This window comes from Dermacentor variabilis, chromosome 11 (assembly GCF_050947875.1).
Source record: "Dermacentor variabilis isolate Ectoservices chromosome 11, ASM5094787v1, whole genome shotgun sequence".
Lineage (NCBI taxonomy): Eukaryota > Metazoa > Arthropoda > Arachnida > Ixodida > Ixodidae > Dermacentor > Dermacentor variabilis.
Window position 1 is genome coordinate 34,566,866 of NC_134578.1, and position 13,770 is coordinate 34,580,635.

The 13,770-nt window shown below is 45.1% G+C and overlaps 1 protein-coding gene across 1 annotated transcript; it reads left to right on the plus strand.

Annotated features, from left to right (window-relative positions):
- Positions 1 to 571: 571 nt before the first annotated feature.
- On the plus strand, positions 572 to 13,707 carry LOC142564295 (uncharacterized). The gene is made up of 9 exons (XM_075675242.1): positions 572 to 680; positions 2,251 to 2,337; positions 3,048 to 3,157; positions 6,996 to 7,028; positions 7,822 to 7,860; positions 8,626 to 8,934; positions 9,747 to 9,922; positions 10,708 to 10,904; positions 12,529 to 13,707. The coding sequence occupies exons 2-9, from the start codon at positions 2,268 to 2,270 to the stop codon at positions 12,879 to 12,881; spliced, it is 1,287 nt and encodes a 428-aa protein (XP_075531357.1). The 5' UTR covers positions 572 to 680; positions 2,251 to 2,267; the 3' UTR covers positions 12,882 to 13,707.
- Positions 13,708 to 13,770: the final 63 nt, after the last annotated feature.

Consider the following 13,770-nt stretch of genomic DNA (forward strand, 5'->3'; position numbering starts at 1 on the left):
ACGTAGGATTTCTTGGCAGGCCGGCGACGGAAAATCAACTCGATCGAGTGCCACGACCACCCCAACGACCACGTCCGAAAAGTGGTTTTTTCGTCCGCGTGCGCCACTATGAGTCAGCGGACCTCCATACGTCACGCCGCTTAATGTGGCTGCCTGCGTTACGCCATCGGTAAATGCGGGAGAAGAAAAGCCGGTGTCTTGTGTAGCGACTCGCTTTCGCATTATCCGGGTTCTCGTCGTGTCCGTGACCTTGGCGAGTCGTCGTCTGCGCGCCTATTAGAATGACTGAGGAGGAAGAAAGAAAGAAAAGAGAAGGATCTGGGAGAGCGCACACCTATAGCGTGTGTGTATTTGTATCTTAATTTTCTCGCCGTCTTTATGGCCGGTACTTCTCGGGAGCGTAAGCGTGCATGTGTTTGCTTGTGCGTGTGTTAGTGAGTGGACCTAGCAGCATGGCGACAAGGGGAAAGTTTTTCTTCGCGTTAATCCTCTCACCGTCGGCGGCGAATGGCGACGCGTTACCGGCACTCGCGTCGCTAGCGTCGCTGACGTCACCTGGCAGCGTGCTCTGTCTCTTAACGGGCGAGTGCCGATGTCTCAGAATTACTTCGGGGAGTAAACAGTCCGCAACATTGGTCTTCGCGAACTGTTGGGATACTTGGATCGTTCTGAATAATCAGGTCAGTACCCCTCTTGTAGTTTCGTCTATGGGTTGCATAGAAAGCCTAGAAGTCGAACTTCAGCTGCGCTTGCTTTTATTGAAGCCTATAGTACACAGCAATGAAACGGGTTGCATTAATCTAAACCTTCATAGAGAAGACAGCCGTTTTTCTGAAGCCCTAGGTGACCGGGTAGTGTAATATGGATGTAATCGTCGAAGTTGCGATGTGCGTTTTGCTGGCAATGTTGATTCACGAATGCTGGAGTGAACTTTCACTGAGTTCCACTCTACACAGTAATCCTGAGAAGAGTAAGCTCAAAGAAACGCTTAGCTTTACCAGTCTATACATCTTCTTAGCGCTTGCTGGTACTACTTGAGAACATCATTTTATTGCATGTGTCTTTGCACGTAGACAACCTATTATTTCGCCCAAAGCAGGCAAACCTCATTTTTTAACTATTCTATTCTTTAATGAATAGAATAGTTTAACTAACTATTCTTTAATGAAAACTCTCAATTTGTTATCACACAGCGGTGATCTGTTAAATGTCCCTGCTCAAAAAGCACTAAAAGTTTTTATCAAGTAATTCTCGAATGAGGGAGGCGGAGTTGTATATCCTGGGCCACATGACGCCGCATAATTTCGGGCGCCTCGATACTACAAGACATTCGCGTATAGTACTAAAGTATAACTTCTCTAAACGTGTGCGTCACATCGGTAAATACTGACGTAGAAAAATAACAGAGGCCAATATTTTTTTTTAAGAGAGCGGATCAGGCAACAAGTAAAACGTATTCGCAGCTCTGTAGCTGCGAATATGAGGCAGTGCTCGAGGAACTTCCAGGTAGACTATCCTCCCCGTCGTTGTCGTATTTTTGCGCCTCAACTTTCCTCGAATGATTACGTCTACTTGCGACTTGTACACTTGCCAGGTAATAGGCCCGTTCTGTTATGAAATGCATTTAACACGGAACTATGGAGAAAAAAAACTTTGTTTTCACTGCTACCATGCAATTACCTACCCTGGTTCGAACACACGGGTAGTCATTACCATAATTCACTTAATAAACAATGGACACTATGATACATCAGGGCATACTTTTTCTGTAAACAAAAAGAAAACTATTCTCGAAATACATGAAATTGTTTGCAAATGTTTAGTTTAATGGTCACTCAGTGCTCTGTAAAATAACGAGCTAGCAGTACATAATGCCGCGATTTACGATGTTCTGTAACCATCTGAACACCACCACCAGACTTTACGCGAAGTGGCTTTTACAGCGAAGCGGTTAAGGGCTACTTTCCCCACTATTGTGTCAGCGTGTAGAAAAAAAAATCCTGAAGATAGTGCGATGCTGGGTCGACCCGCGGCAGAGGTGCAGTTCGCCATTAAGGGGCCCACAAACACGGCTTCACTCGTCATCCTTTCTCGCAAAGCGGAAAGGCACTGAGTTTGCTGTTATAGGCTAAATATTGTGATCATAAAAACAAGGAGCCTATTTCAAAGTTATTGCAAAGCTTCCGCTTCCACATTTTGTAGCACCTACACGTGCAGCCGCTGAAGGTAATTTGAATTGTTTTGTTGCAGGTTTAGAAACATCAGCCATGGTAGACAGAACGGCTAGAATGCTTCTGCTTATAGCAGTTGCAGCCATGGCCGTGCCATTTCTACAAGGTGAGCAAAGGCATTGCCAATAAATGATCTAAACTTGCGAAATATCAATGTTACATGCAAGTTCAGTGCATGGGGCGAGAATGCATGGAAATATGTGTTGTCATGTATGCATTTGAGGGCCTAGATGACTGGCCAAGCGATCTAGTTCTGCGACTTGAAATGTTCAGGTAGCTTTGAAGGACACCTGGCATTAGAAAGATGTTTGTTAAACTGTGCCCAGAGTTCTGTTAAGACTAAAAGTAGCGTTCTGACGTCGTTATTGGCTTTTGTGCATGGCGCAAATGAAGCTTTGCATCCTTCTCGAGAAATACGTGTCAGGAAGCTACCTCTATCCCAAGAAATCGCATCAGTAAGTTACCTACATGTGTACAGACCTGGCTTTGCTGCAAAGCTGCAGAAAATGCTGTTTTTCCTGCCAGAATAAAGCAGTAAGTTTCATCGCTATGCAACTCAGCCGTTAGGCTTATCTTTAGCTAATTTGTGTAGCCTAGGGGAGGGGGGGAGGGTGAGGCTTGTATACAGATTAAAGTACATGGCCCGGAAGCGCACGAATTGAGAGCGCTATTTTGATATCTAAGGAAGATGCAAGTGTAAAATTTGCAATGCCTTTTTTTTAAAGTTCAGGCTTGCATCCCCTTAATCCCTTGTTATAAGGAATTCATCTGCACGTATTTGGGCTGAAACTAATTTCTGTTTGCTTTCATCATCAGGAGCACCTGCTGCCGTCAAATTTGTAGACAACATACCCATCAGCATCAAGCTTCCAGACAGCGACGAGCTCGTAAAAACTGACGTCCCCAGCCAGTCTGCCATACCTGAAGTGAGTCATGTTACAAGCCATTAGGATTTTCCCGCAAAAACCTTGTTCATTAGGATATTCATAGATTTTATTTTATCTAAGCCTTTCTTGCTTGCATGCTTGGATTATTACGGTCGTACAAACTTACATATTGCAAACACAGCAGTTCGTTATAAAGCAATGTTTGCTAACGCAACATGAAAGCGTAGCTTGACAGCATTTTGCACAAATAAGGAAGGCAGTAACAATGCATGGACAAACTTTTGCTATTGAGACACCATGTTCTCCCTGTTTCTCTGTGCGAGAAATATGAAGGAAAAAGTAAGAAAGAAAAGCACATGCCGCCTTTCGTCAAAATTCTTTTTCGCGAAATACATAAGCTTTCTGTAACGATTTTGGGAAGCTTATGGAACTTACAACAAAGACACTCGTTATCTGTAGTGCGCGACGAAGAACTAATGGATACGTAAATTCTATTCAAGTACTGTCCAAGGCGCTTAGTATACCTTAAGGAACAGTCTCCAAGAGTTTGGCACGCAGAGCTAATCTGATCATGCTTCAGCGTGCGAACATTTGACCAATTTGGGAAGCTCATATTCGTTTATCCCGTGTTTTTCTCCCCGTCGGTTCTTTATCGCAATGCAGTGAGATGCCTTGAGAACACCAAAAGACAGCCCTTACAAAAATAAGCTACACTGTCTATAAACGGTTTGCTGCTAGCGTTTCGTGCAAATCAAACCAGATGGCGTTATTAATCACCTTCGTCCTGCCTTCACTGCTGGCCTCGTGTGAGGCCGAAATACGGTGTGAGTGCCTCCATGCTCACGGCATTCATACTGGAAGCTCACAGCCCGGAAACGAGCGTTTATGACTTATTAAGAGAAAATGGCCAGTTAAAGAAAGAAAAAAAAATGTGGCCAATTAAGGAAAACGCACTTGCACCGTTTCCCGTTCGAGAAACATTGAAAAGCGTTTGAGGGAGCGGTCTTTATGTGCGGATGTTCGCTGTCTGATCGGTCCAGCTAATCCAGCAGTGCGGTTTGGAAAACACTCAGGAAAATGAGTTTAAACACGGCACACGGGTCGTGTTGCACCTTGAGACGTTATTTCTAGGTTACTGCAGGAACATGGGCGAGGCATAGGACCGTTATGGTGTTACTTTCGCAACTTTTGTTTGAATTTTCGATGCATTTGTGCATATATCATCTCTCCGACCTAACCATGTCGAAGAATTAAATAACAAGCTCGCCGAGTTCGCCTTTAGTACTGTGTGCAGCTACTTTTGCGCAAGTTGGCTTATGTCCCAGCCTGCACATAACTGCCTATCATGAGTCACTGAGCACAGTGAACTGCAAAACATATTTTTTTCCCAGTTACACAAGACATAAAAGCGCACGGAACAAAAAATAATATTCTGGTGCTCATCACTATGGGCGTATTATTGACGCCTAGTTGGATGCTCTAAACTCCACAAATCCCCTGTGCTGTACATTCATGGCGTAGCTTATGGAAATTGCCAAATATTCGCGATTAAGGCGAATATTACTGTTTGGATCATAACGGCACAAGTGCTCTGCCAGCTTAAACAGAGAGAGAGAGAGAGAGAGACAGGAAGAGGTAACTGAAAAAGCAGTGTGGCTGAAAAAGCCCGGTTTGTTATACCTGCACGGGGACAAAAGGAAAGCAGATTTAAAAAGATGGAAAGGGAGAAAGGGTGAGCCCATAAACAGGAATAGGCGGATATCATTAAAGCGGCACAAGTCGCTACTACAACCTATTTCATAAGTCACTGAGCACCGTGAACTGCAAAACAATTTTAAAACAAAACATAGACTGCAGGAAGTGACCTGTTGCTCTCCGGCTGAATCTAGCGCACGTCCGTAGTCACTACAGTCCCAGTATGTTTTGCTCGGACAGTGACCGGCTGTGTTCAGTGTCTCTAGCATGGTACACAGCACCTTCCTCGCCGTGCTGTGACACGGGCGAATGCACGGAAGGCCTGACATATTTTCGTCATAGCCACAAGTGTCGCAGGTGTACGGCTGTTGGCCCATCCAAATATGAACGAACAGTGCCTTAGTAAACCCGATACCAAGCAAGCAGCTAGTACAGGGAGGTTTCTTCCCAACTGGGTATAGCCCGGGTGCTAGGTTAGAGCTAGGTTAGTAAGGAGCCAGGAAATGGAGGCCACTCTTCCTGGGACTCGTTGACTTCCGCAAGGGCCGTGCATTATCGCGTGCCATGAAGCTTCGAAGTGTAGCTGCTCCGTCGTGCAGCTGTGCGAGCGGCTCGAGAATAAGTTGGACAGGAAACACACACAGGACGCAGTCTTGAGCAAATGCGCAGATCTGAACACAATGTCTCTGGTAAATAACAGAGAGAGAGATAGAGAGAGACAAAATAGCTTTTATTTTAACGCCAAATGTCCGCCACTCATCTAAGAACAGACTAACGTCTAGGGTACAGCAGTTGCCATGCCTCCCCTCAACAAGCCCGAAGGTAGGCCGGCAAGTGCATACTAACGATGCCATAGTGCCAGCACCATAAGACAGTATGCACGCCTTAAAATTCGAAATTTCCAAGTAAATGCGTATTTTGTACTTAATCAGTCTAATGTTGTCTAGGCAGCCGAGGACTATTCGGCGGTGCCTCTAGAACTCTGCTGTGTCTGCGGCCGTCGAAATTAGCGGCATTTTCCTACACAGAACCGCTGATGGCGACGAGGCTAATAGATGCAGTATGGACAATCCCATGCAGCGGCACAAGCGTCTATAGTCTACCTGCTAGTCATATGTTTCATACATCAGGCGCAACGCTGTGGAGGCTAGATACACTTTTTGCAGAGGCTGCATTCGCACTTAGAAACAGTTCGGTGTCTTTTGACCGATTTCTGTGAAAATGTTTATACAAGGTCAGTTCTGAATGAAAATAACAATTTACCCTTAGAAGCAGACAAACCATGCGCCCATTCGGCCGCTAAAATGCTGTTTTATATCAATTTGCTTTTCGTTGTTCTTTATTTGCATCCCGTCGCGGCATCCTCACGTATGCATGCTCGCGCGAGCAAACGCCGCTGGCGCTCAGTGAAGCATAGACGGAACGCGCGGAGTGATAAACTTTGGAGACAGCACTACTTGCGCAGCTTCCACAGCGTTGCCTCTGATGTATGAAACGGAGTCTGGACAGTTCTGCCTCGTTGAAAGACTTGTGGTCTGGTCTACAAAATTTGAAGAAAGAAACTGCATTAAAATTTAGAAGAAATTGTTAACAATTTCGGTTCTTTATTTCTGACCAATAGACTTTCAAGGTATTGTTTGTGGTCTGGGAAGAAGTCGGGGACTGTCCTCTGTGCATTCTTTCTGTGTCCCCTCCTGAAAATGCGCTGTTTATAACCATGTTGCATAGAGCCAGCAACCAACTAGTCCTTAATCGAAAAGTGCCTTAATCGAAACAAAGCGCGAGGTCCAGAGTCCCCAGGTCACTCCATGGATCTAAAGCCTCCGTGGAAAAAGAAACTCTAAACTTTTGTGTATGCCTAAGTCATTCTTCCCCCTTTCTCCTACCCAAGTGTAGCGTTGCCAACAAATGCGCGTACTAGGGCAGCCTCCGTATATTTCCCTCTTCGTTTCTCTTTCTCTCTCTAAACCATTATTTTGAAGGAAAAATGTGCAAGAACCCTCCTGCTCAAGCCGACTGAATGTATGCTCAGCAAGGTCTAAAATATTTTAAGTTCGTTACGCGACACTTGCAAGGCAACTAACATCAATTATAAATCTAGTAAACTGTCCCCGGCTGATTGAATTTTGTTTGAAATAAGTTTATCATTGCCATAACATATTATTTTCTGTGTTTTATGCAGTGCCTGAAGTCCCAGGAAGGAGTGACCGAGGACGTAAGTATTGCGAAGTCAATCTAGAGGCAACGTGCACACATGTACCTGTTAGTTTCTTCCAACAGCAACGTAGAGAAAGAGTTCGGGAGCATAGATTGTTATCGTAAGAATCATAAAAGTATTCCAATCTACAAATTTGGAAAGTTGGTAAAGGGTGATAACTTCTCTTGTGAAATCTTTATGCGATGTACCACAAAAATGCATTTGAATCTATTTTGTCAAAGAAAGACGTACAGAAACCAAAACTGGTTTTATTGTGGTGACGTCCATGATACATATTTTGATGTGTCATTCAATCACAAAGCCACATATTTATGCGTGATAACATCAGGCCATTTAAGCGAACGGCACTGGTGCATCTCAATATTATGCACAAAACAACTCGTTTATGCTGTGGGAGAAGTATTAATCAAACGAAAAGACTGCCTGCAGAGTAAAACATTGACTGCACCAGAAACAAATATGTTTTTTTTTATTTTTAAAGCATTGAGCCCCTACGCCCCTGAGAAATTAAATTTCATTCAGAAGCACTTACCCCTCTCCCTCCAACCTTCCATTTTCTTACGTACAACAACTAGATAACAAGATTTTAACAGAAATACAGCTTTCGTTGATAATGTTAGAAAGAAAGAAGTGAATAAATTTCCTTACTTGTAATTTAAACGAAGGTGAACGTTGCGACTTTTATAATATGGACTAAATGTGCAGTTAACAAACAAATACTACGTTCAATGACAGCTGACTTGCGCTTTGTTCATAATCCTAACCAATGCCCTCTTCTTCAAATATTCAGGAACATGGCCTGGTTGCTCCCGCCGAGGCCTTTACGCAGGTAAGCCGTTCGTGACAAACAGTGGTCTTAATATTTCCATTTGGCAGTTACCGCTACTTCCTATTTGTAACCAAACTCAAATGAAACATGTATCTTTGATCCGACTGTAGCGACGTCTCGCCCAGTGCAATTTAGTAGGAGAATGAGACAAGCTTGGATATAACGCAGCGCTTAATTAATTATGTCTAGCTCCTTCACGACAATCAGGATTTGGCAGAAACACAACATGTCATGGTGTACAGAACGCCCATGCCTTGATTTTTTAGGCGCCATTCTCCTGGTCCCTTGCCCTGTGTGAATACAGGGTCACTGAAGCCTTTATTCCACACAATTCATTGCTAAGCACCCTGTCCAAAAACACTATTTTCATATGTTCCGATAAGATACCTAAGATATCCGTTCATAAGAACAGGGTTTGACCAACAATGCGACAAAAAACACATTAGTGAAGGCGGTATGTCACTGAGAGGCACTGCTTACAGGAGAGAACCTTGGTAAATTGCCTTCCATAAAGTTAGCAAATGGAACGCTGAGGATTAGTAGCCAAGTACAACGTTAGGACAGTTGGTGTAGGGCTGTCGAAGCTAGTAGCACATAAGTTAGTATTGGGTCTCTTTCTGTCTGCTTCCTTTTTTCTGTCTTAACCTTTTGCGCATATAAGTTCGTCATTTATTAGCGAAATGTTCATTTTTCCAACTTTCAGTCGGACGAGAACTTTTTTCTATTAATGACTGCTGTTGTGCGAACTGGATGTTCTACTTTTAGTGTGCCAGAAAGGAGCTGGGAAGGCTTCAGGATGAACTGAAGCCCAGCGCCCCAGAACCGGAGGAATCCTCCGAAGAAGAACCAGTGGAAGACGACGTGCCACCGCCCCCTGAAAAAGCGGACGCGGGACCTGTAGAACCTGCAGAACCTGAGAGCAAGAAGGAAACGCCACCACCGGCAGAATCCAAGCCTCACATTCCTGAGGCCCCACAGATTCCTGACTTGACGAGCATCACGGACGCGTTTACTAGCGTCAAGCCCATTGACAAACACCCCACCATCCTTGCTGAAGTGGTGAAGATTCTTCAGGTGAGAAGACGGTTCATCGCTGCTATATACTAACGGAAGTCGAGAAGTTTTTATTCTAGCAAACTAAATCCTTGCAGTGAAAGTTTTATCTTCAGTATTGTGAAGCCATGCCAGTTCTCGCATTCTTATGGCACATCCAAATGGTCGCTTTCGAATGTTCGTGCAGTGCCCCATACTCCATCTCAAAGCGATCAAAGGCGCTTTAAGCTTGGAGTTTAAAGGACAAGCGAGATTGATCACCTGATTCCGCCGATTGCTCTGGGAGCAGCTCAACGTTCGGCCGGTTTGGGCGTACGTTCTCTAGCTACAACGTTGAGATGCCCCTGTATTGCTGCAAACAGAGTGAGACCGTGGTAGGATTAAGTCGAATGCACAACAAAACTTACGAAGACACGCACAATCAAAATAGCAATCAACCTCTCCGAGGCAGTAACCGTAAAGGGTGACCGGGCCTGCCTGTTCAGCTGCATTGTATGGCCGCGCAGAGCATACGTAGCACCGGTAGAGGACGGCGGTACGTTGACTAGTGCGTTTAGAATGCGTTTATGAGAGCCGCAAGGTTGTACGTAACTTGAAAGCCAAGGCAGCTGGCAAGTTTCAAGCAGAACCTGCGTTGAGCACAGACTGTATTCGGCGTGACCTGTGCGTAGTCATATCCCGACTATTTGCAAAGTGCGAATTTTTACGCGTGCACAGATCTTGGTTGCTTAGATCAAGCTGGTGTTTGTAATGCAGTTTCTTGTGACAGCCTCTTTTGATCACGCGGTGGCCTTACACGCGCTTTACACTTGTATACTCGTTGGCTGCCACAGGTGATATTCGACTTCAGGCGCGTGATGAGCGACATGCAGCGCATCCTGCATGGAGACCTGCGTGGCGTTCTGCGGGAGTACCCGGACAGAGCTCGTGGCCTCTTCCACATGGTCCGCACCCTGCCCACAAGATTCGCGCACGCACGCGACAAGGTCGAAGAGGTCAAGGAGGAGAGGTCAGTGGCAACGATCGTATCACACCATACTTCACAAAGCAGTCTTCTTGGTTATCGGTCCCGACTGCGCTAGATCACGCTCACCGCGCTCCATTGCCAGAGCAAACTCTTTTGTAATGCCAGCCATGTAAGCCAATGCAGTTGAAAGCGATGGAGGCACTGCAATTCATTGAGGACAAGAAACCTCCACCAACGCGTCTAACGTTCGTTGGTGTCATCGCGATCCTGCGCTCTTATTCCGTGGACGTGCTCTTTTTCTTTCAGTTCTTTCACTCTCTGTTTTCTTATCTCTGACCTCCCCTTCCCCTAGTGCAGGGTAACAAATCGATTTTAGTTTTTTTTGCCTATCCTTCCTGTCTCTCATTTTCCTTCGTCTCTCTTTCCCTCAGTCTCTCAGGGAATTCTCGCTTGATTCATCGTTATTTCTACTGCTATATTGATTTATTGATTGACTATCGATTACCTGATTGATTTTAACGCTTCAAGACAACTGAGGTTACTTGCATGAAGCATTTTAGCCCTTCATAAACGTGCATATGGTAAAGTTTGTTCCTTCGGAGTGAGCAGGAGTTGTGCCACATGTTTTCATGTTCCAGAGCACAAATATGTGGACAAAACTTTTCCTATTTCCATTTGGTCTACACTGACGTTACGCGAAGCCCTTGTCTCCCCCTCCCCTTCCCTCCCTCTCCACTACCGAATTCTCACGGCTAACGTGCGCGCGTCCGACGTGTCTTTCGAGTCTTTTACGCCGCTATTCCCCGTCGGCTTTGACGTCTGCGCAGCCAGGAGCCCGAGTACATGCAGACCCTGGACGAGCTGCACAACTACCTGACATCAGCAGGCGCCTCATCGCAAGAACTTCCCAACGCCCTCTCCCTTGTGAGCACGCTGGATGCGCTCAAAAGCATCGCGGGACGCCTGCAGAACCACCTGACGGAGGGATTAGTAGGCCGCAAGAGAGCTGCCGCATCTATCTCGGGTGAGATAGGTAGATAGATAGATAGATAGATAGATAGATAGATAGATAGATAGATAGATAGATAGATAGATCAATCGACAGACAGACAGACAGACAGACAGACAGACAGACAGACAGACAGACAGACAGACAGACAGACAGACAGACAGACAGACAGACAGACAGATTCGAATTTTACCTGACGTTTTGGGGACTATGCTTTCCAGCCTTTCCGCAGCGTTGAATTTTAACGCAACTGAGAAAAAAAATGCTCCGTCATCGGAGAGAACAAGCAAACGGTATACGCTAGACTACCATCTTGTTCTGTCATTTCTTCTATCATCTTTTGGCGCGTGGCGCAACCTTTTATTTCTAAACATGGTTCAGAACAACATTCATATGGGCTAGATGGTGTATAGTCGAATTAGGAAGGAACAGCGCCAACTAAGACGACCACGAGAGGGAGAGCGACACAGGACTAGTACCAATTTCATCTATTTTTATTCATCGAAAATTCAGCAAATATAAAGAAAATCACAGACATGCGCGCAAGGACCATAATGCATCATCTGCCAAACCGTTCAAGATATGACATTTCGCTTTTAAAGAGGGTCACGGAAGGATCCCTAACACAGTTTTTTTCTTTCTTCTATATATGGAATGCCTCTCAAACCTCATGTGCCTTTGTGTCTTTGCTTCTGCCAAGAATCTTTATCTCTCGGGACCGTGGTTCACACTCTTTGCAGTAGAGGCATTGTTTCCACGGCGAATGTTTGGCCACCTGGTCACACGCACTGCAAGTTGCGTAATGTTGCGAAAAATGCGCACGCGAGGTTTCGGAGGTATTCCATATAAAGAAGAGAAAAAAAAACTGTGTTAGTGATCCTTCCGTGACCCTGTTTAAAAGCGAAATGTCATATATTGAACGGTTTGGCAGATGATGCATTGTTGTCCTTGCGCGCATGTCGGTGATATTTCTTATATTTGCTGATTTTTCGGTGAATAAAGATAGACGAAGTTGGCGCTTGCCCTGTGTCGTTCTCCCTCTCGTGGTCGTTTTAGTTGGCGCTGTTCCTTCCTAATTCAGTTAATTTCTAAATGAAATCACTGAAGTTGGTCCACCCTATAGGTACAGCTGTATGCAGAAATGTGGTTAATTTTATTCTTTATCCTTATCTTCAAGATAAAATCGAGGTGGTATAACCAATAAAAAGCAGGCCCTATGATGTGAAGTTCGAACGCCTTTCTCCTCAGCAGATTCGCATGCGGCATCGCCACGACATCCGGCGTGCATGTGTCGTTGCAGCACCTAAGCCTGGCAACGTCCCCTGTGATAGCTTTACATACATACCCAATACAATTAAGCATGTTTTCTTTATCTTCTCACTGTCATTTTTAAACGTTGATAAAGATACCGCATAAATTCCTTGTAACACCTCTAACAGAACGGAAAATGTGTAAGCGCAATGACTGCGTGCGGTACGTTCGAGCAATAAATACGGGACAGCCGATGTCCAAATGTTGAGGCTCGAAGCTCGACCTCGTCTCAACGGCATGCTGGTACTTTACGCCAATTCGTGGTGCTTTTACACTGAATCACGACATCCAAATCTGAGCTTGCTGCAAACACCTCTTCTCCACGCAGAACCCCCTAAGTCGTCGTCCAGGGTCCTCGATGACATCAAGGACATCTTCACGATTATCCCCGATACGTTCCGTGCCTACGGCCGACGGAGTAAGCTCAACGGAGGCCCGGGCATCTTCAGTCCGTCGCCCGTGAGTCCGCTGAGTCCGTGGAATCCGCTGAACCCACTGTCACCCATCAGTCCCGTGTCGGCCGTCGCCAACCTGTCCCCAGTCAACCCGTGGGCTCCCATAGCCAGGGCGCAAGTGAGGGCTGTGGACGCCGTGTCCAAGCGACTCGTTGACATGTTCAACGCCCGCACCGGCAGCAACAAATCGTCCTGCCTCTCGGGTATTTGCAACCTGAAGCCGTGAAGACAAACATGCGTTGTCTTATTCTTGTGGCCATGACGTTATACTGTTGAACAAGGGGTTGCGCCTTTAACTCCCCGCGATGCCTGACGTATCATTTATACTACGCGGAAGAGTGAAGCCGCAATATTGTGATTTCAGCACGACAAAGACGCTTAGCCTATAGCAGTATTTTTGATAAAATGAAGCAAGTTTTCATTTGCTGATAGTTGAGAAATCCAAGTACAATTAAATAGTTACAATAGAAATTAGGTTTCTAGTTTTATAAAAAATTTTTATTTCATTGCTTTCTTTTTTATAAGTTTGCTCTCGAGGGCCAGAAATATGCATCAATGAGGTGCTCTATTTTTTCTGGACGTGGAACTATGACTGGGCATTACAGGGATAACTCCTCGCAGTGGCGTTGGCGTACTGCTGTCAGTGGCAAATGGAAAAAAAGTAACATAAAAAATAAAGATCAAAATCAAAGATAGCCATTCAGATGGATAGCAAGCTGCTTCGGCGTTCCTTATCACCCTTGATATTTTGGACGTCATAAAACAATTCGCAGTACAGATTTTAGTTGAAGCCTGTAACATTGCTTGTAAGATATATGCAATGAAACGAGGAAGTTTCTAAGGCGCTGCTTCCTTTTTTACATTAAGAAAGCAAATATTTAGTGGCGTTGAACCGTCAGTGAAAGACTTGTTCAGCAAAGCGCTAATGTCATGTCCATTCACTCACAAGCAAATATGTATGTTTGTACAAGCGAACTTGCGATGCATCCTGTCATGCCATTATAACATTGGTCTGTGATTGCCAGAGCGGCTAATAAACGTTGCCGTGTCGATTTGTGTAAATAAATGCCGTCATCCACCACAGATTCCAGAAAACGTTAGTGCTTGCGAAAATA